At 35.7% G+C, this 27,072-nt stretch overlaps 1 protein-coding gene across 1 annotated transcript; it reads left to right on the top strand.

The window, feature by feature from the left end:
* Positions 1–84: 84 nt before the first annotated feature.
* LOC140143429 (monocarboxylate transporter 13-like) lies at positions 85–10,050 on the top strand. The gene is made up of 4 exons (XM_072165284.1): positions 85–271; positions 4,789–4,929; positions 8,461–9,261; positions 9,869–10,050. The coding sequence occupies exons 1-4, from the start codon at positions 85–87 to the stop codon at positions 10,048–10,050; spliced, it is 1,311 nt and encodes a 436-aa protein (XP_072021385.1).
* The last annotated feature ends 17,022 nt before the right edge of the window (positions 10,051–27,072 follow it).

Genomic DNA, 27,072 nt, shown 5'->3' with positions numbered 1-27,072 from the left:
CCATAGTCAAAGGCCTAAACGATTAAGCTAGCTCCAAAAAGCTAAATTTACAGTTAACTTCAGTGAAATTATTCCAAACAGGCCATGGCCGAAAAAGACAATGCCAAATCGTGGATAGTGCTAGCTGGAGTAACATTCACTGTGTTTTTCATCTTTGGATCTATTAAAAGTCTTGGTGTTTTATTGCCAGCTTTGACGGAGCAGCTTGCAAGTGACACATGGATTATTGGCGCGTGCATATCATTGATGGTAGGATGGGGATACACAATTGGTAAGCAAAGAATATTTTCACAGTAGCCTATCACAGAATATTATTATGGACTTATATTATTAAAAATCTGACCTTTATTAGTTAGTTAAAGAATGGCACATCGACAATGGTCTCCATTCACCGTGTAGCAAACAGTCCAATACAGGTACTTTCATAATTCACTACACTGCAGAGATTGTAATAAAAGGTCAAGCTCAAGTTTTTAACTTATGATCTACTCGACCAATTTCTGTTGAACAGTTATCATTATCATCGAAACACCTCTAAACAAGTTACTTTCGCCAAAAATGACCAACCCCTTAAATAGGTTAACATGTTAAACTATAGCTTGAAACAAAAATACTAATGTTTTTCTTGAAAATCGACGATTAGAGTTTTGTGTCCTTTCATAAGAACTTTTTTCACGCGTGTTTTCTGTGGTTACGCATGTGAACACCAACCAATATAGGGAACTTACAAACGTCAGTGTTGGCTAAGCTGATGTGATATGCTTACATTAGATTTTTGTGGGAAAGTGTGAATGATACTGAATATCATTGGTAGCTGTGAACCCGGGGTCTGAAAGACATATTTACGAGTATTGTTAATATGAATTCCTTACTTGTATACAAAAAGATCCAGGATTGCTATATTAGATAAGGTAATCCATGGTTGCTGCGAATGATTAGTATCGTGTATTCTCCAGATTTGAAAATAAAAACTCCTTTAAAAACGACTGAGTCGGTTTTACCGATGTTACCCTCAAGCTGAATATATCCTACAAACATAGAAATAGAAATAAAAACACTCAAACATTATAAACTATAATAGAAAACAACTCCAAACAGTTGTGGAACGTATAATAACGCAATTCTTAATACGGTGTATCAATATACAGAGGAAAGAAGATCCTAGCACATTTTTTGGTCTTCCTATTATTATATGCTATGCAGTCATCAAACATTTCAAAATCCATAACCATAGATTGTGGGCCACGCCAGGGATATATGCCTTCGAAATGCAAAATATAGCAAGTTTTTAAACTAAAGAATAACCAGATTTCGGAACTATTCCTAGAACCAAAACCGTGTCACTTATTTCTAGGCCAAGGGCAGGACAGGGCAGCCTGCAGGGTAGAGAGGTGAAGGTTTTGGAAGATTGTTCATATGTGACCGTACAGCACGAATGAGCCGTAAATGTCCTCAATTGTATTCCGAGTTACAGTGTAAAATGGGCATGAAGGTCATATTCATAGGTATTTCAATTTGGTGCTACGTGTATCTCATTAAATGAGGTACACGTAGCACCAAATTGAGGTACCAATGAATACGACCTTCATGCCCATTTTACACTGTAACTCGGAATACAATTGAGGACATTTACGGCTCATTCGTGCTGTACGGTCACATATAATATTAATTTACTTTAAAAATAGCGCCATCAGTGTTCACATAATAATGATTATATATAGTTATATACATGCATGAGCTCGGCTATTTCATATAGGGCGGTGTTGTATGTATATCGTAAGTGTATGTGAAGCGATGCCTACCTATCCTTATGCCTACTTCATACCCGTAAACCCTTTATAGCGCCTATGTCACAATCCTCTCTGCGTGTTGAAGAGATTTGGGGAACATATCCACCCTTGAGTTACACCTTTTTTCTCTTTCAATTCTGAAATTGTATTTGTCTGTTCTGCCACAAGCTGTATTATTCTCCATCCGTTTATTGCGTTTTTCTTCCAAATTCACCAGTTGATTCACTTGAAATGACCATACAATTAAATATAAAGAATATGCACATAGTATACCGTAAAAACTCAATGGTTAACATATGGGCTTACTATCGTGCAAACATGAAGAGCCCCATCCACAAAAGTGTAAAGGGTTCAATACCAACTCATCAATACACATAGTTATATACGGACAAGTAAATGTGTGTCTCAACCACATGTAGCTCAGTTGGTAAAGCGCCGGGCTTTGGTTCAATTTCATGTTTTCAAAAGCGCACAATGTTAGCTATCGAATTTGTGCGATATAAATGAATAGTATACTTCTATTTTGTTGTTATTTATTCTCAATCTCTTTGAAAAAAGTACACACAGAGAAATTTTTACACAACGTTATGTAAGCACAGAACCTCATAATAATTAAGTAAAATTTACCTCAGAACTATGTAATATTTGCTAAATTATTAAAAATTTTATTCTGTACATAATTTCGTAAATATTACACAATTTTGAGATGATATTTACATAATTATTACGAGATTCTATACTTACATAACATTATATAAAAAAAGTTTCTGTGTGGACAATATAATACGTAATGAATGTTATTTATAGTTATATATACTGCGCCAAAAAAGTATCCTTACACTTGAAAAAAATTATCTCAATTTCACAACTGAACAATATTGGGGTAATTTTTTGTTAATCTATCTACACATTATGACACCACAGTAAATCCAATGTGACCTCAAGAAGTAAAGTTACAAGCAATTGAATAGACGAATGTCCAGTTTTTAAAGTGACAAACTGGCCTATACAAGGCGCAAAAACATTCCAACAAGCGCAACAAAGAGACAACACGGTTTCTTCAATGAAGCTTTACTTATAGCAGTTTTTATTTCAGTTTTTACTTCTCTGTACTTTTCATAACTTTCATTTTATTTGTCGGTTCTTTTATTTCAGTTTTTTTTTGTTCCTTTTGTTTTAAATTAAAGGCACTCATAGATTCACCACTCTCAAACCAGATGTCTAGTCTGTGAAGTTTTGAATAGGACAGTTTGTCACTTTTAAAACTGGACATTTGTCTAATCAAATGCTTGTAACTTTGCTTCTTGAAATCACATTGGATTCAATGGGGTCTCATAATGTGCCGGATTAGATAGTGCACCTATTAAACAAATAAATTTACTCAAATATATTTTATATTTCAAATTAGGATATTTCTTCCAAGTGTAAGGATACTTTTTTGGCGTAGTATATTATTTTTAAACTAGTATTAGTTAGATCTACTTCGCTGGAAAGTCGCAAAATACTTATATATGCCCAAAATGGTTTGGTAATTATATTCGATGAACCGTTGAACATACCTTAACGCTATTTGACTTGACATTGGTTTGTAAACAAGTCGCGGGGTTAGTGCAATAGTCATGTACATTTTTGGTCATTTTACAGAAGTAGCTTTTTTTAAAAAGGTTTAGATATAGATGTTCAGATAAAAATCAAAATGCCAAGGCTCAAAGAAAAAATGTTTTGTTTTCATTTTCAATAAGCAAATTTCCATAAAATTAATAGATTTGAAAGATAAATGACATTTTCAAGATCATCACATACAACCTTTTAAAGATTCATGTGATTGATTTATGGTTGGTTAAAGTCATAATGTACGATCTTATAATATGAATTTAGTTAATTTTTTTCAAACCTGATTTTTTGGCATATTTGTAATGTTTACACATGTCACAACTTGCACTTAAATGGAATCAGCCAAATTTCTTGTGTTTGTAGGTAAACAGAGCAAAGTTCGACATAAAGTCATAATTTAAAGAATTATGACTTTATGTCCTCCCATAGAACTGCGTGTTAAACGGCCAAAATAACAAGCAGTGTTTCTTTCACTTTACCTCGTTATTATTTGAGTATATAATGACAAATTTAAAATTTGAAGGAAATCGTACATTAAGCCTATTTAAGTACCAACATATCCATATTATGGCGTTATGACGTTATGACGTCATAATGCCCTCTCCAATTTCTGCCTTTATATTTACAACTTTTCACGAAATTTTAGCTATTTATAAATCGAAGAAACAAGCGATTTTACCAGATTATGTCTTCTTCGTCTTCTTTTATTCAGATTTCAGATTTTCATTCAGATTTATTTTGGTGATATACAACGCGGTATCTTCAAAAAAGAAAAATAGAAAGAAACCTACCAGGAAAAATCAGGAAAAGGAAAACAACTTCTAATGGATTTATATAAATAAGTTGAACTTGTAAAATGTGGCCTGCCAAAATTACTCATGCCTGCTAAAGTTACACCGGGCCTCTTTACGGTATTGACTCCAATATCCAAAGTTCAAAGGCCATACCGTTTTGTCTGGGAATTTGTTTGATTCATTTTTGAAATGTTGAACCCTGTACAAAATGTTAATGACACTTTGCTATTCACCAGTCTAACTTGTAACTTGTAATGACCAAGCCCGCTTGAGGGCGCACCGGCCGTTTTTTCTACATTATTTTTCAGTTCGATTAATTGACCCTGACGCTACGCCACTGAAAGAATTTTGATTTTTTTATATTTAACTTGATATTTTTTAACTTTCATTTGAATTAATTTTTAGCAACAAATTAATTAATATGTTGCCATTTTCGGGCTCCAAATAATCCGCGAAAGGTGGGTATTGCCTCCTTCCTTACACCCCTGCAATCCCAGCAAGTACGCCAGCTGTGTCAGTCGTAATGATTGTATATATCGTGCCTGGGTTTGCCAGTATTATAATCCTATTGTATTTTTTGGACTTTCCAGGCCTCTTAACCAATGCCTTACTAGTAAGATTTGGTCCTCGAGTTGTAGCGGTTGGATGTGGTATAATCTCAAATGTCGGCTTGATAGTTTGCGCATGTGCAGACAATGTATACACATTCCTGATTGGAATACTGCTAGCAGGTAATGATTTTTAGTTTGCATGTGTAAGAAGGTGGTAGAGGTCACTAAATATTAGTCATGCATTAGGCCAACAAAAAAAAGTTGTTGTGTTGCTCTCAACCGTCCGACCCTAAATCCTGAAAAATCAGGGTCGCAATTTTTTTTTTTTTTTTTTAATGATGATTTTACAGATTTGTTCAAAAACTCAATGTTTTTCACTTAAAATTAATATTTTATTGAAAGACTAATCTTTAATTTATGTCTAACAGGTATCCAGAAGTCAAAATTGATAAATGTCCCTAATTGAAGAAGCATTATTTAATATTTGAGGGATTTTTAAAACGGATGGTTTAAAAAAAAAAAAAAAAAAAAAAATCCGACCGTCCGACCCAAATTTCCCATTTTTCCACTTGAGGGCAACACAACAATATTTTTTTTTTGGCCTTACAGTCTAGCGCTCGCATACAACAATAATTGTTTACTTGCACTCATAGAAATTGTTCGTTGGCATTACTCAGTAAGTTGATGTAAGTCGTTGCGTCAACTTTCCGAGTAATGCCAACGCGTACAATTTTGAGTAACGCTGACTCGATATCATTATGTTGGTCGCACTCATTTGCACTTACTTTATTGAGTTGTTACAACTCAGAAAATGAAACTAGGTTAGCATAATTTTCTAGAGGTGTGCTATAGTATACAAAACTTTGCACTGATTACAAAAATAAATATTTGAATACTGCTAATTGTGCAGAAAATTATCCAATTACGTGAACTAAGTAACAAAGTACCAAACTGGAATAACTCAAAACAATAAGTACCATTAACTTAATATGAACGAGTTACATCAACTTACATGTTGAGTTACAATAACTCAACTAATTGGTTCTTTGAACCTTGTTTATTTTTCTAAGTTCCCTGAACTTGAATTCAGAAGTTGGCATTACTTAAAAAGTTGACGCAACGACTTACATCAACTTTTAAGTAATGCCAACAAAGTTGATTAGTTGACGGAACTTTTTGAGCTTTTTTTCAGCAGTTTTGAAGTTCGGATAACTAAAATGAATTTTGTTTTGGCAACTTTTACACTATTTTTGAGTTGTCCAAACTTACTCCTTTTGAATTGCGCCAACAAGGCGAACAAGTCTATGAGTGTGTGAAGGCAGTACAAGCTTCAAATATATTTGCACCGAGTATGCTATTTTGCTGAGGATTTAACTATTAACAGTATGTTTCAATAAACACGCCAAATAAAGTAATTACCCCCTTCATTATGAGATAATACCTCAAAATATATGCATCAACATTTAAAACTGAAATAGGAAAAACGGTTTTGTCCTGCAAATTATGATTCCTCATTATCTTAATAGCCAAAATTTGTAGACATGTTGACCCTTTGAATGAAAACGATGCCAATTCAAAAGTTGCACCGCAAACCATTAAAATATTGCCTTGTTGCTAGAGGACACTGGTCAATGCGGTCATGTAGACAATTGAATGGTACACTGATTTGAGTTGCTTTATAGTGTCATCTTTGAAAATGTATCGTTTTCCATTCAAGGAGTCAATGTGGCAACAAATATTTTGAGTTATCTTGACAAATAAGGTATCAAGATATGCAGGCCTGGTTTATTTTCTCTTTTTAATTCTTTGATGTACCACTATGCATAGAGAGATATTTAATAAGAAAAAAATATGTGCTAAGATATTCATTCATTCATTTATTTCCATATATAAAAATATACAACTACATCAAAAATATATCAATTACAATAAAGTACAAAAGAAACACAATATGGCGGAAAAGGCAGGAAGGTCAATAAGGCCTGAGAATTGCCTTTCCCGGACGAAAAAATAAAACAAAGATTATGAAATCAACAAATATAAATAAAAACGACTAACAGACATGACAAATTACAGTGCTCGAGAATGGCCTAATTGAACTTAAAGATAAGTTTTTGTTTAAGCTGTTTGCGGAAATGTTTTATGGACTTTGAGTTTTTAATTTTTTTATCTAGAGAGTTATCCAAAGTATGGGCCCGCTCGTTCGAATGGAATGGTCGGAAAAAACTCTTTTATTTTTTGTTAACTGGAGATCATTATTTCGTCTTGTCTGGTAGTCATGGATGTCAGTAACGTTTTATAAAATACTCATGAAATGAATTAGGTAACTCATGTATGGAATTCTTGTACATAAATACCCCGAGTTCAAGAGAATACATATCTTCTATATTTAAAATGTTGTATTTGGCAAATAAAGGTCTGGTATGACTTCTACGTATAATGACTATTAGAAGTTGTTCTTATTGCCCATTTTTGGAGTTTGGTCAGTTTATCTAAATAAAGTTTACATGTATTCCCCCAGATTAGAATTCCATAATTGAGGTACGGCAAAATAAAAGTACAATATAAGGTATGTAATATTCGATCAGGAATAAAGTGTTTTAATTTGTTCATGATACCAATATTTCTCGACAAAGTTTTGGAAACGCAGTCAATATGACATTTCCAGGTGAGGTTTTCATCTATTAAGACACCTAAAAATTTGGTATGTTTCACTCGATCCAAAAGTGTGTTGTCTAGGACGATGTTTAAATCTTGCTGCACTTTGACTGATGTCATATGAGGCGTTCCTAATAACATATAATTTGTTTTGCTTGTATTAACTGATAACTTGTTTGCTCTAACCCAATTGCTTACTTCTTTCAATTCAGCATTCACGATATTTATTTGATTCTCAATATTTTCATGCGAGTAAAGGATAGTGGTATCATCAGCAAATAGTATACAATTCAGAATGTTAGAGGTACTAGTGATATCATTAACATATAATATAAAAAATAGTGGACCTAATATTGATCCTTGTGGGACACCACATACAATATCTTTAAGTTGTGAGTCACACATGTTGTTTACTATTACTATTGTTTCTATTACTAGTGATATCATTAACATATAATATAAAAAATAGTGGACCTAATATTGATCCTTGTGGGACACCACATAAAATATCTTTAAGTTGTGAGTCACACGTGTTGTTTACTATTACTATTGTTTCTATTACTTAGATAATTTGTAAACCATTCCAATACCACACCACGAAATCCATAATGCTCTAATTTATGAAGAAGTATTTTGTGGTCAATTGTATCAAACGCTTTTGATAAGTCTAAGAAAATTCCAATAGTTGCTTTATTTTTTTCCACGGTTGTATTAATTGTATCCACCAGCTGTAATAGAGCCAATTAGCCATATAGGTAGAGTGGTTGGATCGAAATCCAAATTGTTTGTCATTAAGGATTTCGTGAGTATCTATGTAGTTAACACATTTATCAAATACCAGTCTTTCTAAAATCTTTTAAAAACATGGTAAAAGTGACACTGGTCTATAATGGAGAAGACTTCAGCGTCTTGTTTTTTGTATATTGGTATAACCTTAGCTATTTTTAGTTTTTCAGGAACAATTGAGATTGACATATTAAATATGCTTGTAAGAGGTTTTACGATTTCCCCAGCTACTCTCTTTATAATGAAATTTTATTGGTCTCTTTACAGGTTTTCTACTGATGCAAGAAAACATCATGTTAGGTGTGGTGCCATATTACTTTGATAAACACTACCAAACAGCTGTCAGCATATACTGTTGTGCAACCGCAATTGGGATCACAATCATGCCACTGTTGACGCAGATGTTCCTCCTCAATTACGGCTGGCGGGGTGCACTATTACTGATCTGTGGAATTGGTTTACACACCATTCCAGTTGGTGCGCTATTACATTCGGAAAGACCTCAAAAACAGAACCAAACAGAAACTATACCGTCGATTAGCAAATCAATTGATGCTCCTGATTTGAAAATTAAAAACGAGAAAGACTCAACAAAGACGTCACGCAAGATTCTAAGTTTGCTGACAAATAAGCCATTCTTGGCTCGTGTGTTGGTGCCTGGGTTTGTTTATGGGTATGTGTTTAACGGATGGCTAATATACATTGTGTCCTTTGCTATTGCAAATGGAGCGTCTTTAAAAGAATCATCAATAGTGGCAAGCTGTGGTGGAATTGGTGTGCTTATAATCAGAATGAGTCTTCCATTCCTGAATAAGAAACTAACATATAAACATATCATGTACTCGTCATCATGTTTGGGAGCAGTGTCGCTAATTTTAACGACTATATTCACCAGTGTTGTGGGCATGAGCTTGACGTCCATTTTGTTTGGCATCGCAATAGGCGCCCTTGGAGCTGAAATCTACATTATTACAAAGGATGTCGCAGATGAAGATCAGTACTATAATGTGCTTGCCGTGTTTCATTTATTCACTGGGTTTGCTTCAATTACAAGTGGTATCATTACAGGTAAACAAAGAGTACAAATAAATTAAATTTTACAGGCGAAATACTCGTTTTGGACCTCGAAGTATCCTTTGTGGCTGCTACACTCCTTCATGGGACCGGCATATTGTGTTGACGCATTATTTATAGGGATCACATCAAAACTTGACCGCCGGTTCAGGGTTGTTCAGTTCGGTTGGACCCGGTTTCTATTGTTCTAAACAATGGAAAGCGGTTCAACCGCCGGCAACGGTTTTGAGTTGATCCCTTACCTATATATTTTGGAAATTTACAGTTTTAACAAAAACACATTTCGGTTGACAAGTGAAAATAAAATAAAAGAAAAGAAAAGAACGAAAGCTTTTCAAAAGGGACGGCAATTTATTGCAACCCAGATGTATTTTGTTTAAAAAAAGTATTTTCTAAAATATATAATATGTTTCTTGTTGTTGTTGTTGTTGTTGTTGTCGTTGTTGTTGTCGTTGTTGTTGTTGTTGTTGATGATGATGATGGTGGTGGTGGTGGTGGTGATGATGATTGGTGACCATAACAACAATATAAAGATGAAGACAAAAATGATGACGATTATCTTTAATGTTGAATTTATTATCTTTCCTATTTTTTTTTTCAGGTTTGATATACGATGTGACATTGAGTTTTACGGTATCATTCAGCATCTTAGCTGCTGTATTTGTACTTGCTGCAGTTTCACTTGGATTAGAGGATATATATAATATGAAAAACTTCATTGCTACTTGGTGTCGCCCTAATATAATTCGGTACATATATAGGGAGTTTCTTAAAACACATTAATACTGGTCAAATGATCATATTTTTTATTATGAATTTACAATTGACCTATGATTTGGGCAGTTGCACATATAATTTTTCTTTGCATATTTTCTCTTTTCGTCGTGCAATTTGACCCAATCCAGCAAACAAAAAACGTTTTCAACATCTTTCGCAAAAGGTTATAAAAGGTTGTCAGAAAACGTTTAAATGTCGGGTTATATAAAGTAAAGATGAAGGGTATAAATCGTTTTCATAACATTAAAAAACATTTTTGATAACCTATTGCAAATACTTTAACATAATGTTATTAAGTGTTGACAAAATATTTGGTAAAAAATGTTTGCAAAAATAGTTTACAACAATATTTGTAAAACATTTTAAAAATATTGTTGCAGTGTGTTTTCATACAAAACGTTTTGAAACGTTTTCATGACCTTTATATAACACGACATTTAATATATTAAAACGTTTTTGCCTAAACCAAAACCCAAAATATAACTTGTTTAAAACGGTTTTTCAATAATTTGAAGTGTAATGGACGTTTCATTAGACTTCAAGGGGGGGTAGGAAGTTGGGGTCTTGTAAAAAATTCTCCGCCGAAGGCTGCGATTTTTTTTTTGCTCGTGTAGTGGGGAAAGGTTTTTTTTTCAAAACTTCCTACTTCTTCATTTCATTAACTATCCGTTATTTATTTATGTCTTTTTTTTTAAAACGTTGGCAAAACTCGACCGAGTTTTTTAATTTAATTAGAGATCAAGAAAAGTCATCCAATAATCTATCTAGTAAATGATTCCATTTTACTTAGCATATGATTTTCTAATGATCCATTGTTGAAGCAAATTATGATGCATTCCAATAGTGATATCATAAACACCGTTATTCATGGTTTTCTGACCAACAATATTAAAACACAAGCTACTATTATAAGAGAGAGGCTAAAGTGTCTACGATTTTTGAGGGAACCAGTAAGAATGTATACGTGGCAGGCTGTAATTTGTTTTTTGAATGCCTTTCTTGATTATGCGATAAAATGTTTCTTTATATTTTGCATCTAACATTCACAAGAAAACTGGTCTAAGTTATGTATCAAAACAATTGTACAAGGTTCCTGTTCAAAGACACTTATAATGTAATATTTTTAAATGACAAAGTTACAGTTGAGACACCCTGAATTTACAGGCTGCAAATAAGGCCAATTCCCATTGTAACTTCCTGAATTTGAGAGCACTTTAGCAGGGACACTTTGACCTCTGACATATCGTAAAAATTGCTCGAATTATTATTCATTTATTTATTATTGTAATTATGTTATCATTAACAATATTCTAAATAATTAATTTATATCATATTCATATTTTTTGAACATCTTTTAATCCAATAAAACATTTTCCCTGATAGGTCAGGGGGAAAAGTGTCCCAAAACTGCAAAAAACTGCAAAAACTGCCCCACAATGCCCACACGAAATTTCAATGCCGATTTGGCTTATTGAGGCTGCAGTGAATGCACATCATTTGCATTCTTCGTCAAATTCCAGCCAATTCGCATAATCTACACCAGCCACGACGCATCAATTTAGGCGGCTTTTTTGTCACTTGGGATGACATTTGGAAATATTTTGTGAATATGTTTGACCACCTAAAAGTGTCACTTTTGTAAGGGCCCAAATTGAGGAAAAACATTTATTTTGAAGAAAAACTACATACTACCAAGTTCTAAACTACATAGATCCACCCTAGAGATGTTTTCCACTCTTCAAATGTTTTTTTTTCACCCCTAAATATCTTACTCGCACTTTTGACAGTCAAGCGGTGGTAACCCAGAGGTGACAAGATCTCGAACCTTGGCTGTTTTAGATTGTTATACTTTATATTCAACAAATAATAATGAGCAATTGTGTGTAGTTCTTGCAAGGTTTCGACTTGTGTATACGTTACTGATGTAAATCCTGATCCAAACGTGTCCTGCGAAGACCACTCTTTAGCAAAGTGATTATATTTTATTTATAATAAACTAATCATTATAAGGGACTTCTCGAAATTGTCATTACACACCAACTCTATCATGATTACTTGAAAAGGGATTTCCACAGATCACATCTCCCATGAAACCGCATGAAATTGTAAACAAAGTTTAATTATCAAATTAAATTACTTAGGGCACATCACAATATCCACTCAACCGTGCTGTTCTGTCGGTTTTTTTACTGTATGCGTCCGGAACATTGAGGGCAACAGAACTTTGTAATCAACAAGAAGATGAATGCTGGATAAGTAGTGATTATTAACTAATGTGATTTACAAAGTGTACAAAGTACTTGTATGTTTATCGTCAATCATATTTTTCATTAAAGATGCAGATTTTGTTAACTTAATCAAACAGTGTATTAGTTTGCTTTAAAAGAGTCTTGATTATCAGCGTCGAAACTTGCAACATCTTCATCCGCGTAATGATGTTTACAATCCTCCGGTCACATGGGTGGTCAAGTGTCAGCAGATCATTGTAGACGGCGGGAAGGTCATATCCGGAATCCCTACTGAGCGTAGGTTTTGGTGTCTGTAATCTGTATCTCTATGGCTCCCCTGATCTTTTTGTTCCAAAAATGATCTTCCATGCCGACAACTTCTACATTGTCAATACTGATATCATGTCTATGATCAGCTTTGTGGTCACCAAATGCTGTTCGGGGGTAATGGTTCTAGTGCATGTAGTGTGTTCTTTGAACTTGGTGCCGAAATATCTACTTGTCTCACTAACATCAGTGTTCTTATATTCGGGGCAGCTGATTTTATGGATTACACCACTTTTGTTGTGGTTTTGGGGTCTTGTCCGTCGGATGTACTAGGAAATATCTGACGGTGTCGACCGGTTTGTGGTAAGCATTGACCCCGTGGTCACGGAAAATGTAAGATAGTTTATCAGAAAGTCATTTGATGTATGGCAGAGGGACATTGATTTTGCTTTTATACTGTGCAGTTGTTTCTTTTCGGTCTTTCTTTGTCTTTGAATTGGAGGTTTTAAACATCCAGGACTTATGACCCGTTTACCTTGAGTGCAGATTTAACATGGCTCGTTTCCTATTGTTTGGCTACTAGCCACTTTCACATAACTTTCTTTTGATCACCTATTGACAGTAAGCTGCCTGGTAAAGCGTTCATATGCTGTCAGGTCAGTTACCGTTTTAATGGCAGAACAAAAGGTACCTCTCGATGAATAGCTTGTCGGCAAATCAAATCAGCACAAATGAGCAATGCGTTGCGTAACCCCTCTTCATTCTTATTAAAAACCTCATTGGTTCTAACCACTGACCTTTGTGACCAGAGGATTGTTAACATCACTACGCTGAAAGAAGACGCCGTGATAGTGTTGCAAGCTATATACGTCGCTGCTATTAAATCAAGACTATGAAAGGGTAATTTTTAAGCAAATGTCAAAAATGACAAAGTCTGAACAGTGTTAAAATTGTTGCTGTGCAATAATATGAGAACTGGGAAAAGGTGTATTTGGCCTTAAGTCTTTAAGCCTCGTAACAATACCCTATTCACGCAGCAGCTGAAGCAGGTTATATTCTTTTCAAATGACCTTCATATACAAATTTTAATAGTAAGTACGTCGTATCTGCCGGGCTAGAATAGGCATAGCTAGACATGACCACCCGATCGAGCACCATAGTCAAACGCCTTAACGATTAAACTAGCAGTTATTCCAAACAGGCCATGGCCGACAAAGACAATGCCAAGTCGTGGATAGTGCTGGTTGGAGTAACATTTACTGTGTTTTTGCTTTTGGAACTATACAAAGTTTTGGTGTGTTATTACCTGAGTTGACTAAGCAGCTTACAAGTGACACATGGATTATTGGCTCGTTCGTATCATTGATGGTAGGATGGGGATACACTATTGGTAAGCAAAGAATATTTTCACAGTACCTGATATTATGAAATCTGATCTTTCAACTTGTACCACGCTGCACAGTGTCAACACCCTCCCTCATTTCAAATCTTTAGTTTTGGTTTCTCTTTTGTTCAGAAACCAAAAATCAAGGGATTAAAAAGTAGAGCTGATCTGGTCTGCAATCATAACACTATTATGCTGGGAGGACACAGTATAGGGTATATAACCAGAAGTATACAATAGCCTATTGTGCTAACATAATTATTATCATGATTGATATCGGAAATCTATCCGCGGACGACAGTTGATGCTCTCTGTCGAAGGTAGGTGGCATATTACACTCACGAGTTCTAGGCCTAGAAATCATATACATGCGCGTATATTGAAGGATGGGGCGGGGTGGGGGATTTGTTTGTTTGTATGAAACATAAACGATGCATGGAGATGATTTGATTATGAATTAGTTTATTATCCCCGGAAGCACAACACATACCTCTTTAAGAGGGGGCTCCCCTCCCTATATAACCACCTCTTCCCTAAATTACCCCTCACAGTGTCGACTTCCTATTCGATAAATATAAATTTAATACTCCGTTGGTGAGCGACGGGCGACTGGTATTTCACCGAACGCAAGAAAAGGAGTTCTATCTGATTGGCTAGCAATCGATCGCTTAGGTCGCTTAGTAGTCAACTACAAACTCAAAACTGAGCATCGTATTCAATTCGATTGAAATCGATATTCTATTATTGCCATAGATAAAGAGAGTGATAGTGTGTCAATAATGTACATTGTATTGCAGCTGGATTTTACATGCATTCTTTTATATAAATTTTTTCTCAAAGAGTTGAATATGATCAAAATTTTTACTCAGGATTTCAAATTTTACCCGCAAATTGCAGTTAAACATATCCACAGCAAAATACCGGTCCTCACTAATTAGTGTATTTAATTTCCAGTTAGTGTATTTAAGATAAAACCTGAAAACAAATAAAATTTTCTTGCAATAGAAATATCATATGGGATACTGATATGGTAGGCCGCAACCGCCACAACGTGGAGCTGCTACGCGTAGCTGACTTTTTTGCTCCGTGGAGCCAAATTGACCAATCATGATCATGTTAGAGTTTTTCATTACTCGGAGGTAAAACTGACTAATTAAGTACGACTTACTCATTACGTGAAGCGAATTTATTCATTAAGAATTTGCCAGACGAGCGTCACGTAGTTGCAAGATATCCTCGGTCACGAAAGTTATGATTCAAAAAGTAGTTTATGAAAAGTACGAACTGACTTATTATTAAGATGGACATGCACTCATAAAAAACTCATACAGTATTGTACATAACTATATAGCTAGGCAGAGTGGTGGTAAACTATGCACACAGTTCTGCGATCTGCAGTGTATCGCCGGGAGCTAATTTGTATAACTTGCGCGGTGTCCCTGCGGAATTCGACCTTCAGCAAACTGCAAACCAGTTCGGATTTACTTTATATACTAGTAGTAGGCCATACATACTGTAGTTACTGTTCGTTTTCCTATACACAATACTCAGTGCGCTCACCATTGACGCGTGACCTCTACAAATAGTGTATGTTAGAAGTATAGGCCATTGCCTAGTTGACGTCACTACTGTGTAAAAAATAACCGGCCAATATTTAAAGTATTCTCTGAAATTCTAGAAAATATAGTTTTGTAACATGTCCTAAATTTTTAGCTAATTTAGGTGTTTGGAAATATTGGTACTTTTGTACCAAAAAATATGAAGAAATTATTTCTAAACCGTGTTAAGTCATTAAGCTTCTCATTTTCAAGAACGCTGGTTAACAATAAGCAGACTATTGTCTCATTTCGTAAACAAAAGCCCACAGTATTGTTACCTTGCGTTCGCTTTATAATCGTTCACCCAACTGAAACTATAATACCAGCTCATTGCTCATTGCACAGGTAAAACAGACACAAGTGCAGTGTGTATTTAACCAGAGAAGATCTGATGTAACATAGTTGAGCCGTTTTCATTGAGTGTTATCTTGGTTTAATAGCTTTTAATAGGGTTCTTAAGTCCTTCAAAGGTCGTGGTGAGTTCTACTGTAGACATGACTGCATCATGATTATTTTTAAGTCAACAACATTCAACAATATGATCACCGTGATAGTATGAGAGTATCAGTACCGTGGGTGTCAGTGATCCTGGCCTGACACAGTAGACAAACAAACAAACAAACACGCCACACACATTACACATGCATGCAAGGTAACATTGACTATACACTAATCATGGTATTGATCCTGTACAACTGGTCGTGGTTTATTTACAATCGATTCATTTAAAATCCCCATAGTAAACATTAATTTTGGCAAGAGTTTTCTCTCTCTGGAACGAGGATGCATCCACTGGCTCCGCGTAATGAAAAGATCTAACATGATTGGTCAATTTAGCTCCGCGAAAAGTAAGCTACGCGTAGCAGCTCCACGTTGTGGCGGTTACGGCCAGCCATATATTGATCATGCGAAAATCGTAAAACATAGAATAGAAACAGTGTGACAGGCGCTCAAAATCTCAAATTGTATGCTTAGCCTGAGTTGCACGGCCTATCTCGAATAAAATCACCATGCGTAGTTGTTGAAAAACGTGAGGATTCATCGTACTATCACGGCAATTTTAACACGAAGATATAGGGATGATGACGGTGTGCCCCTTTCCCCCTCCTCCTCCCCTACATTCGATATCTTCATCTCGAGCTCTCCTCCCCATTCTCTTTCACTTCCAATGCTCTCTCCCATCTGTTTCTCTCTCTCCCGGCCCATATCCCCTTGCCCTCCCAACCCCCCCCCCCCCCACACACACACACACCCACCACAATCTCTTCTCCCCTCTATCTTCTACTTTTACAGTAAAAATTGCTTCAGTAAAAGTCATTAGGTTATTAGAGGTCATATAATGGCCTTCCATCGATTCTGGTACATGGGATTAAGGACATGAATCGATTTTGTTTATAGCACCTATACAATTACAATAGTGGCCCTTTTGTAATGTCGAATGCAAATATTTCGATGGTCTATATTTTTTCACAGGTGAATTAGCCTAGGCTTATTCGGTTTTGTAAACCACGTCTTTCAATCCCTCATTTCAAATCTTTTGTTTTGGTTTCTCTTTTGTTCAGAAACCAAAAATCAAGGGATTAAAAAGTAGAGCAGATCTGGTCTGCGTTCATAACACTATTATGCTGGGAGGACACAGTATAGGGTATAGAGAGTTCCCGTGTTTTCAAGCGGAACGGACTACAATAGTGTTTATAACGTAATTCGCACCGCCGTATTCCTCATTCCTTTGATTTGGTCAATGACCCTATTGGTGCTACATTCTACAAAATAACATTTGCTAATTATTGCGCGAGTGTTGGTATTCACAAAATTGTAAACGGAGTTTAGGTTTCCCTCCAAGATGGCGGGTAACCCAAAACACGGGAACTCTCTATATAACCAGAAGTATACAATAGCCTATTGTGCTAACATAATTATTATCATGATTTATATCAGAAATCTATCCGCGGACGACAGTTGATGCTCTCTGTCGAAGGTGGCATATTACCATAGATGAACTCCTGGATGGGGCAGCTTTAATTAGCATGAGGCCGCATTGATATGTAAATAGCGTATTGTTATTTAAATTTGTGCCCAGACGTATTGAGGGCGACAGTCATGTAATCCAGACGGAGAATGGCTGCATATGCCGGGCATGTCAATTTGCTGAGTGAAGGCTGATAATCACCTTTCTGTATAGGTAATAAGCTAGTATATTTCGTGTACCAGTTGGTTATAACAAAAATTAGTATCATATTAAATATATTAAATGTATAAACTTTGAAAGTTTCATGAATTTGAAGAGCAGAGCTTCGAAATCTAGCTAAGTCAGGTGATGTGAAATTCTGCTGCGTGACCCCCTCTGCGTGGTAGAATTATATTCATAAAACATTGAATTGAACAGATATCATGGGCAGCCAACCACGATTTATTAGCATTTAAAATATATGTTAATTAACAAAGATAAATAATAAAGAGTACAAGTGGCAATTAACTAGTAAACAAGCCTGAAATCTTAAAATGTTGCCACGTGATTTCCCGAACACATGATATATCAACATGTGACCACTATTCAGATTTACCGTAAATATTTGAGTATGCTTGCACATCATGCACATACACTGTGCATTTCTTTACCTCCGTATAAAATCAATAATTCATGCTGGGAGCCAAGTAACATTGTCTGCTCAGTGCAGATTGGTATTTTATTTTACTTGAGAGCATAATAGAAATACATAAGACGAATCATGGCGCCATGATGGAAGGTCAGGTCGGGTATCAAAGGTTATTATAACTTAAATACTACTTGTATTTCCCACCTTGCCTCTGTCACATATTTCCTTCATATTATTGACAGCAAGTCCTAATTTTGACTTTGCTATTGCAAAATGTCATTTCATATCAAATTAGTAGACTTTCTTTGAAAAAACATATCACTGGTGCCTGATGGGAATACCCGTCCGCCATTTCATTAAACTGGATCGTTTTCGCCTGGTTTGTGCCCAGATGTATTGGGGCGCGCTATACTCTCATTGAACAGGCAAAGTTCGCAAAACTAACAACGTTGTTATTTGCCAAACTCAATTAACATGATCCAAGGGGTCGAACATGAATTATTCATAACGAGCTACAACGGATCGATAACTGGCCTCACTTTCTAGCTAGTAAACCAGCTGAATTTTTCATAGATTTTGCGTTGCTAATAGAACAACCGTGAATTTAGTGTCACCCCCTTGATATTACACTCACGAGTTCTAGGCCTAGAAATCATATACATGCGCGTATATTGAAGGATGGGATGGGGTGGGGGCTTTGTTTGTTTGTTTGTTTGTTTGTATGAAACATAAATGATGCATGGATATGATTTGATTATGAATTAGTTTATTATCCCCGGTAAGCACAACCCATACCTCTTTAAGAGGGGGCTCCCCTCTCCCCCACCTATATAACCACCTCTTCCCTAAGTGGCCCCCTCCTCCCCTGCATTCGATATCTCCTCTATCTCGATCTCTCCTCCCCCTTCTCTTTTCACTTCCAATTAATGCTCTCTCCCATCTGTTTCTCTTTCTCCCTGTCCTTACCCCCTTATATCCCCCACACACGCTCCCCCCACACACACCACTCACAATCTCTTCTCCCCTCTATCTTCTACTTTTTGCAGTAAAAATTGCTTCAGTAAAAGCAGGAAAGTTGAAAAAGAAGGAGGAAGAACGGAATTATATCCTTGAGATAATCCCGTAGGTTATCCTGTCGCACCTATTCATAGTCCTTTAGTCTCAAGTAGTTACACATCTACTTGAAAGTAGCCTTTGATGTGATGTGCCTTGCCGACTACGGTTGATTAATTTTCACTCCAGAATTGAAACCATATCCAATGTTTCTATAGATAATTCCTTGAAAGTATGACACGTGTGTGTTAAGAACCTGATGTTGCTCTGCAGGGATACCGCACGTGGATACTATAAGAAAGAAATGTAGTTTTGTAAAGATTCCAAAAAAATCCGCCAATTTTGGAATATATATTAATTATTTAGGAGAGTGTTTTAGGATTTTGTTAGAAACGGGATGATTTTTGATCATCTATATTTTATTGTTTTAATGTATTTTCCTGTCATTTCCTGCAAACCTAATAAAGATATTTTGATAATTGAAAATAGTCTGTATCATAAATCGTAGAGGTTGAAAGCGTAACCAAGCGTGCAAAATTATTATTTGCCATGGAACTTCGGTCATATTTTATTTGAAATAAACTGGATGTTAGGATCTGCATGCATGGTATGCATGGTATTGATGGTATACAGACACTGACCTTTCCCTAAAACCAGTAAGCAGCAACTTGTGTATCACACCCGTCATGGGTTCGAACCCTTTTGTTGTATTTTATTGTTAAACCTAAATAGCGTGATTGCTTTTGAATGAGCGGCAACACACATATTTTGTTTGAGGATAGCTGCATCTATCTCCTTCTTTTACATCTTCTCTGGTAAAAGTCATTAGGTTATTAGAGGTCATATAATGGCCTTCCATCGATTCTGGTACATGGGATTAAGGACATGAATCGATTTTGTTTATAGCACCTATACAATTACAATAGTGGCCCCTTTTGTAATGTCGAATGCAAATAATTATTTCGATGGTCTATATTTTTTCACAGGTGAAATAGCTTAGGCTTATTCGGTTTTGTAAACCACGGGTCTTTTTATCTTTTCAGTTTCCGTAAGTCTTTTGTTCAGATACGAAAACGCAAGGGATTCAGTAAGTTACTGTAATCTGACTTCATTGTTAACTCTGAAGTACCAATCAGCTTATTTCAATAGAGGTGATTGCTTATGTCAATAAAATCGGTGTTTTTAATGGCCTAGCGCCCTCTCGTCTTTAACATTGGTAAATCTATATTGATTTGACAAAATGCATGCCAATCCGAATGACAAAGTCCACTTTTTGCTGTAAAAACGTTGCAAATAAGCCCTAAAATCACAAAAGGTCCGCTTATGAGCCTGTCGAACCCCAAAGCACTTGTGCATGGCCACAGTGTCGCCCTTCAATCAATGTCTATCTCCCTATTTTGCTTCCTCCTGAAGGGATTCAGTAAGTTACTGTAATCTGACTTCATTGTTAACTCTGAAGTACCAATCAGCTTATTTCAATAGAGGTGATTGCTTATGTCAATAAAATCGGTGTTTTTAATGGCCTAGCGCCCTCTCTTCTTTAACATTGGTAAATCTATATTGATTTGACAAAATGCATGCCAATCCGAATGACAAAGTCCACTTTTTTCTGTAAAAACGTTGCAAATAAGCCCTAAAATCACAAAAGGTCCGCTTATGAGCCTGTCGAACCCCAAAGCACTTGTGCATGGCCACAGTGTCGCCCTTCAATCAATGTCTATCTCCTATTTTGCTTCCTCCTGTCCCCCCCCCATGATCAGTCTCCCCACTCCCTCCCCAGTCCCTACTCTCTCCTCTCGAGTTCTTCTCTTTCTGGTCATTCAGTGTCCCCCTCTCCTCACTTTCTTCCTCACCCCTCCCACTCTCACTTGTTCAGTTTCAAGTATTTCCCTCTCCTTCCCTCCCTCCCTCCCTCTCCATCCGTTGCGAAATGTATCAGTATGATCCATGACTGAAAATAAGCTCTGCAAAAATAACATTTAAAATAAACCCGAGCCTTACATATAGACCCAGCCAATTATCAGATTAGCTTACCATTGGTACGAATGAATAGAATATACCGTGTGTCGAAAGTCCGTTCCGCCTATATTCTGACTTCCCATGGAGCGTAGCATCAATATGGAAGTACCCCCTCTGTTTATTTGCCTTTGGGCTACTAGCTGCAATGAATCCAAAGGCGCATTGCAAAGAAAAAATATGTCGGCCGTTGTTCTAAATTTTTAGAGCAAATTTTGTATGTATTGACAGATTCAAAGGTCTGCAAACCTCGGATTTCAATAGAAAAACAACAATACCCGAGGTTTGCATACCTTCGGAGGTTATCGACCATAAAGAGACAACAACTTCAAATAAATTGCTAAGTGACATTTTAATTAATCTAAAACAATAACCAGTAACAAATTAATATCAAATTAATTGTGTAAGTTTAATTTAAAGCATGTTAAAATGGTTTTCTTATGGGGGGAGGAACAGACTTATGACACACGGTATACATTATCTTTGCTCCAGTGCAATTCTTTTGTATTGCATTTCAATATAAAGCATGATTACCAAATCACCACTTGTACGCGCCTCATTTGGGAGATATTTGACTATTTTAGACGCTCGTTTCATCGCTAATATGAAAAACTTTTGCTTATAACTTGGCAATATGGTTAGTATATATTTCAATGCAAGACTATTTTCAGGAGCCACTTACGTCTAGGCGTAAGTGCATATACACCAAACACAAGTCAATTGAAGCCGTACAATTTCCCGTGAATTTAGGACCGTAAAATTTAGACTCTTCTTTTGTCTAGATTAGCACCCAACCGCACATTTCAAGATTTTATGTAAAAAATCAATATAACTTACCAAAACGAAAACTGAAATTCACGAGCTTCAAATTTTCAGTAACTAACAAAAGACTAGAATAAAAGATTGTTCACACCTGGGAGACTACCACTTCAGAATAACAATGTCTTACAAAAACTATTACGGTTACGGAAACAGAAACTGAAAAGATAAAACGACGGCACGTCTTTCAATGTAGATTACCATGCTCGATTTATCTCCTCGTGAATATTGCACTGCGAAATTTAAACATTTCTTTTGTATACTTAGAGTAGGTAACTTCAAATCAAATAATTTTACGATTCACACCACTTATAAGAAACTGAAACCAAAACCGAAACTGACTGACACAAATGTTCGGTTTTAAACAACAGGTAGAAACAATGAGTTCGATATCTTATGATTCAAGTGGTTAGGCAGGACAATAGGAAACCACGTGACCAAAACCAAAACCAAAACTAAAACTAAACATTTGAAATGAGGCAGTGTATTATAAATATTTTTTCCAACAGCTCCATACTCCGTTGGTGAGCTATTGAAATCAATATTCTATTATTGACACAGATAAAGAAAGTTTACATATGCATTGTGTTATAAGACTTGTGATTGAATATTCTATACAAGCACCTGGATCTTAACTGAATGGGCTAAACGTGTTCCTTTATACCTATAAAGTATATTTGTAATTCTTAAAATTAAATATATCACAATTTTTACGGCGATTTAAAAATCTTAACGGATAAAATGCAGTAAAATATAATACACAAACAGCAGTCGCCGCTAATTAGTGTATTGCATTTAAAGTTGGTGTACTGGAAAGAAAACCTGGGTTTTACCTGAAAACAAATCGAATTTTCTTGTAATAGCAACATCATATGGTACTAGAACATGCACAAATCGTAATAATGTGTAGAATATAGAAACTCTGTGGTATTTCATATGATAGTCATATGGTTTAAATTGGATGCTTAGCCTGAGTCGCTCGGCCTATCTCGAACAAAATCGCCATGCGTAGCTGTTGAAAAACGAGAGGATTCGCTGTACTATCACGGCAATTTTTGACACGAAGATATAGGGATGATGACGATGTGCGCTGTAACAGAAGTGGCGAATTCAAATCAGAATCAATTAGGTCCCTGTCAAAATATCAGAGTGTCTACTCAAGCTTGTCTACCCAAGCTTGTTTCAATTACCTACATGTAACACTAATATATTTGAAGACCTGAGCGCAAGAAGACCGTAAGTCCACTTGGCCCCTCAACATGTATAGACTAAAGTTGCACATAGGTTCGTATAGTTTGGTAATGTTTTATACATGTTCAGGGGCCAAAACAAATCGTTCACAACTTTTCATGATGTTTTCACCTTGGAACAGGTATTAAACATTACAAAACCCTAAGAAACTATACGTAACTTTAGTGTATACATGTTGAGGGGGCCAAGTGGACTTACGGTCTTCTTGCGCTCAGGTCTTCATTTCTTTTCGTATTCATGGAACCATATTCTAAAATAATGATATTGACCTTTGCGAGCTTTATTATTAATTTTGTGAAATCGCCCCTTAGATATTTCGAACCTTTCATAGAGAGTAGTACCTAAAAAGAATGTTGTACCCCCTTTGATGGCTAATACTTACCCAGCGAACACAAAACGTTTTCGACATCATTCGCAAAAGGTTATCAGAAAACGTTTAAATGTCGGGTTATAGAAAGGGTATATTAGGAATATAAAACGTTTTCATAACCTTAAAAAACATTTTTTGATAATCTACTGCTCAGCAGACAAAACTGTTTTACAGAAAACGTTTAAATGTCGGGTTATATAAAGGGTATAAAATCGTTTTAATAACATTCCAAAAACATTCTTGAAAACTTGATACAAAACATTCTAAACAGAATGTTATTTTGGGGGTTGAAAAAACATTTTGCGAAAAATGTTTGCCCGAAATATTTGCAATAACGTTTTAAAAACGTTTTCATGACCTTTTTATAACCCGACATTTAAACGTTTTCTGTAAAACATTTTGAAAAAACATTTTAAGAACATTTCTGTGTTTGCTGGGTTCAAATATTTTAACATAATGTTATTTTTAGTATTGACAAAATATTTGGTAAAAATGTTTGCAAAAATAGTTCACAATAACATTTTTTGAAAACATTTAAAAAATACTGTTGTAGTGTGTTTTCAAACAAAACGTTTAAGATCGTTATCATGACCTTTATACAACCCGAAATTTTAATGTTATTAAGGGCTCTGGAATGAGCGTTTTGAGCGTTTCGACAGTATTTTTTGTGGGACATGAGAGCACATCAGACATATGTGTTCATACCCCACCCCTTAAAACGTTTTTACCTAAACCAAAAGCCCAAATATAAACGTATTTAAAACGTTTTTGTGTTTGCTGGGTACCTGGAGTAGATACATACGTATACTAGTATCGTGTAAAAGCTGTTGACAAAATAATGATCACCTACATAGCGTTTAACCTGGAGCGATCGTTTAATCTGATAGCAAGGATATACGCAGGGAGTGCATAGGCATCCATATATAGATGACAGGAACAAATATCTGGTAAAGTTTTGATCTTTGTATCTCAATAGCAAGGTAGATCACTTTAAAGCTACCTCATGAAAGTTGGGAAACGCCTTTGTCATGTAATCACAGTAAACAAAGTCGGGACTATTTATGGATTGGGAATACCTTATGTAAAGTGGATATGACATCATTTTGGAAATACCCCAGGAAGTGTTGCAATGTTAAAGGTTAATGTTTACAATTGGACTAGGGAATTGACGCTTATATGTTGGTTTCTGACCAAATTAACCTCATATGCGCTCTTCTATTTTAGCGTCAATATAGCTATATTTTCCCCGCTCATCGCGCGCATTTGTACCATAAGCTTATTATATCGCAAAAGATGCTAGATACACTATACTTCAAGAATTTTTTAACCCCATCCCCCATGTCAATAAGAAATTCACACCACCGATGAGAAATATAATCATGGATCGTATTCGTGACGTTAGTAGAGGCGATCTCTCTGAATCATCCTTTGTTAGGTAGAATCATAAAGTTTATATCTCCTTCAAAATGCAATAGAATGAAAGATGACAATTTTCCTTCAAAAATGATGGTTCAACCATGTCTGCGGGTTAAATAATTAGTTATGACCAAAAGTATGTCGCCTTTTTATTGACCAAATTTGCATCGGCAATTGCAAGTTTTTGGATCATAAAAAGTTTGTCCACCTCTTAATCATGGCTTGCCATTTAGCATGATTCGACATTTTCCCATTACTTTCATGATGTCCAGTTGCTTGTGTGTGGTTATTTATTGGCATCTGTGAATACACCATACATAAAGAGATTTTACAACATGGGATTTGTAAAGGATAACAATGAATAATGGATTGTTGAATTTTGGATTTTTGAATTTTCCCCCATATGCTTACACAGTAAAGCACACTGCCAATTTCTGCTCACATGGCATGCCATGATGATACATTTTAGTATGTTATAAAGGACACCCTCTATAATCAATGATGTGAATCTGTCTACCTTTGCCAGCAAATGGTGCCACTAAGGCACTAACACCAGTAAGGCATGATGTCTATTTTGGTCCTATAGCGCTATCGGTGCCCGATAGGTACCGATGGCTCTTTCTATCGTAAACAATGCTTTCATGTTTTATTTAAATGACAAACGACATCACTATGCAAAATATGTTAATTATTATACTTGATACAAATTATTACATCACCAGGGTATGATATAAAGAGTCATCAGTACCCAACCGGACACCGATAGTACTATAGGACCAAATTATAAATGGTGCCTTACAGCAATACTAATAACCATTTTTTTTACATTTCAGGTTTGTCCACTAATGCCTTATTGATGAGATTAGGACCTCGTGTTATAGCGGTTGGATGTGCTATTATCTCAAATGTCGGGTTGATAGTTTGCGCATGTGCCGAGAGTGTGTACACATTCCTGATTGGAATACTGTTAGCAGGTAATGAATTTGATTAGCATGTTCAGGGAGAGGGGAAGAAAATTTCCTAATATTATTTTTCATGCATTTAATATAGTCTAGAGCTCATAATAACGCCAAACACAATTTTCTACTTGGGAAGGCTAAACAAGCGGCAAATGTTATGTACTGGTATAATGTACTTGTGCTGAGAACTTACTATTAATAGCAGTTTGTAATATTTTTAATGTTAGTGGTGGAACACAGGTTTCCTCACTATTTTTCACTTTCAAATCTGCTTCACCAAATGAGACTTTGGTCCAGTATGTCAAATGCCCCACAGATTATTGCTCTTCTTTTTTGATGCACAAACATTTATAGTGAAATATGTAATGGCAAAATAATGAGCCAAGAAAGTGGTGTCTTTACAGGTTTTCTACTGATGCAAGAAAACATCATGTTATGTGTGCTGCCATATTATTTTGATAAACACTACCAAATAGCTGTCAGCATATACTGTTGTGGAACCGCAATTGGAATCACAATCATGCCACTGTTGACGCAGATGTTCCTTGTCATTTACGGCTGGCGTGGTGCACTATTACTGATATGTGGAATTGGTTTACATACCATACCAGCTGGTGCTCTATTACATTCAGAAATACCTAAAAAACTTAACAAAATAGAAACTTTACCCTTGATTAACAAATCAATTGATGTCGCCGATTTGAAAATGAAAAACATTGAAGACTCAACAAACTCGTCGCACAAGATTCTAAGTTTGTTTGTAAATAAGCCATTCTTAGCTCGTGTTTTGGTGCCTGGATTTGTGTATGGGTATGTGTTCAACGGATGGCTTATCTACATTGTGTCCTTTGCTGTTGCAAATGGATCATCTTTAAAAGAATCATCGACAGTGGCAAGCTGTGCAGGAATTGGTGTACTTATAATCAGAATGAGTCTTCCATTCCTGAATAAGAAACTGACATATAAACATATCATGTACTCGTCATCATGTCTGGGAGCAGTGTCGCTAATTTTAACGACTATATTCACCAGTCTTGTGGGAATGAGCCTGACGTCCATTTTGTTTGGCA

Source organism: Amphiura filiformis, unplaced genomic scaffold, assembly GCF_039555335.1.
Source record: "Amphiura filiformis unplaced genomic scaffold, Afil_fr2py scaffold_21, whole genome shotgun sequence".
Classification (NCBI taxonomy): Eukaryota; Metazoa; Echinodermata; class Ophiuroidea; order Amphilepidida; family Amphiuridae; genus Amphiura; species Amphiura filiformis.
This window is presented reverse-complemented; position numbering and strand designations above follow the sequence as displayed.

Excerpts from the sequence above, each read along its gene's own strand:
- LOC140143429 (XM_072165284.1), top strand. The coding sequence starts at position 85 with ATGGCCGAAAAAGACAATGCCAAATCGTGGATAGTGCTAGCTGGAGTA. Across the intron at positions 4,930-8,460 it reads GATTGGAATACTGCTAGCAG|GTTTTCTACTGATGCAAGAA; the intron begins GTAATGATTTTT and ends GTCTCTTTACAG. Across the intron at positions 9,262-9,868 it reads TACAAGTGGTATCATTACAG|GTTTGATATACGATGTGACA; the intron begins GTAAACAAAGAG and ends TTTTTTTTTCAG.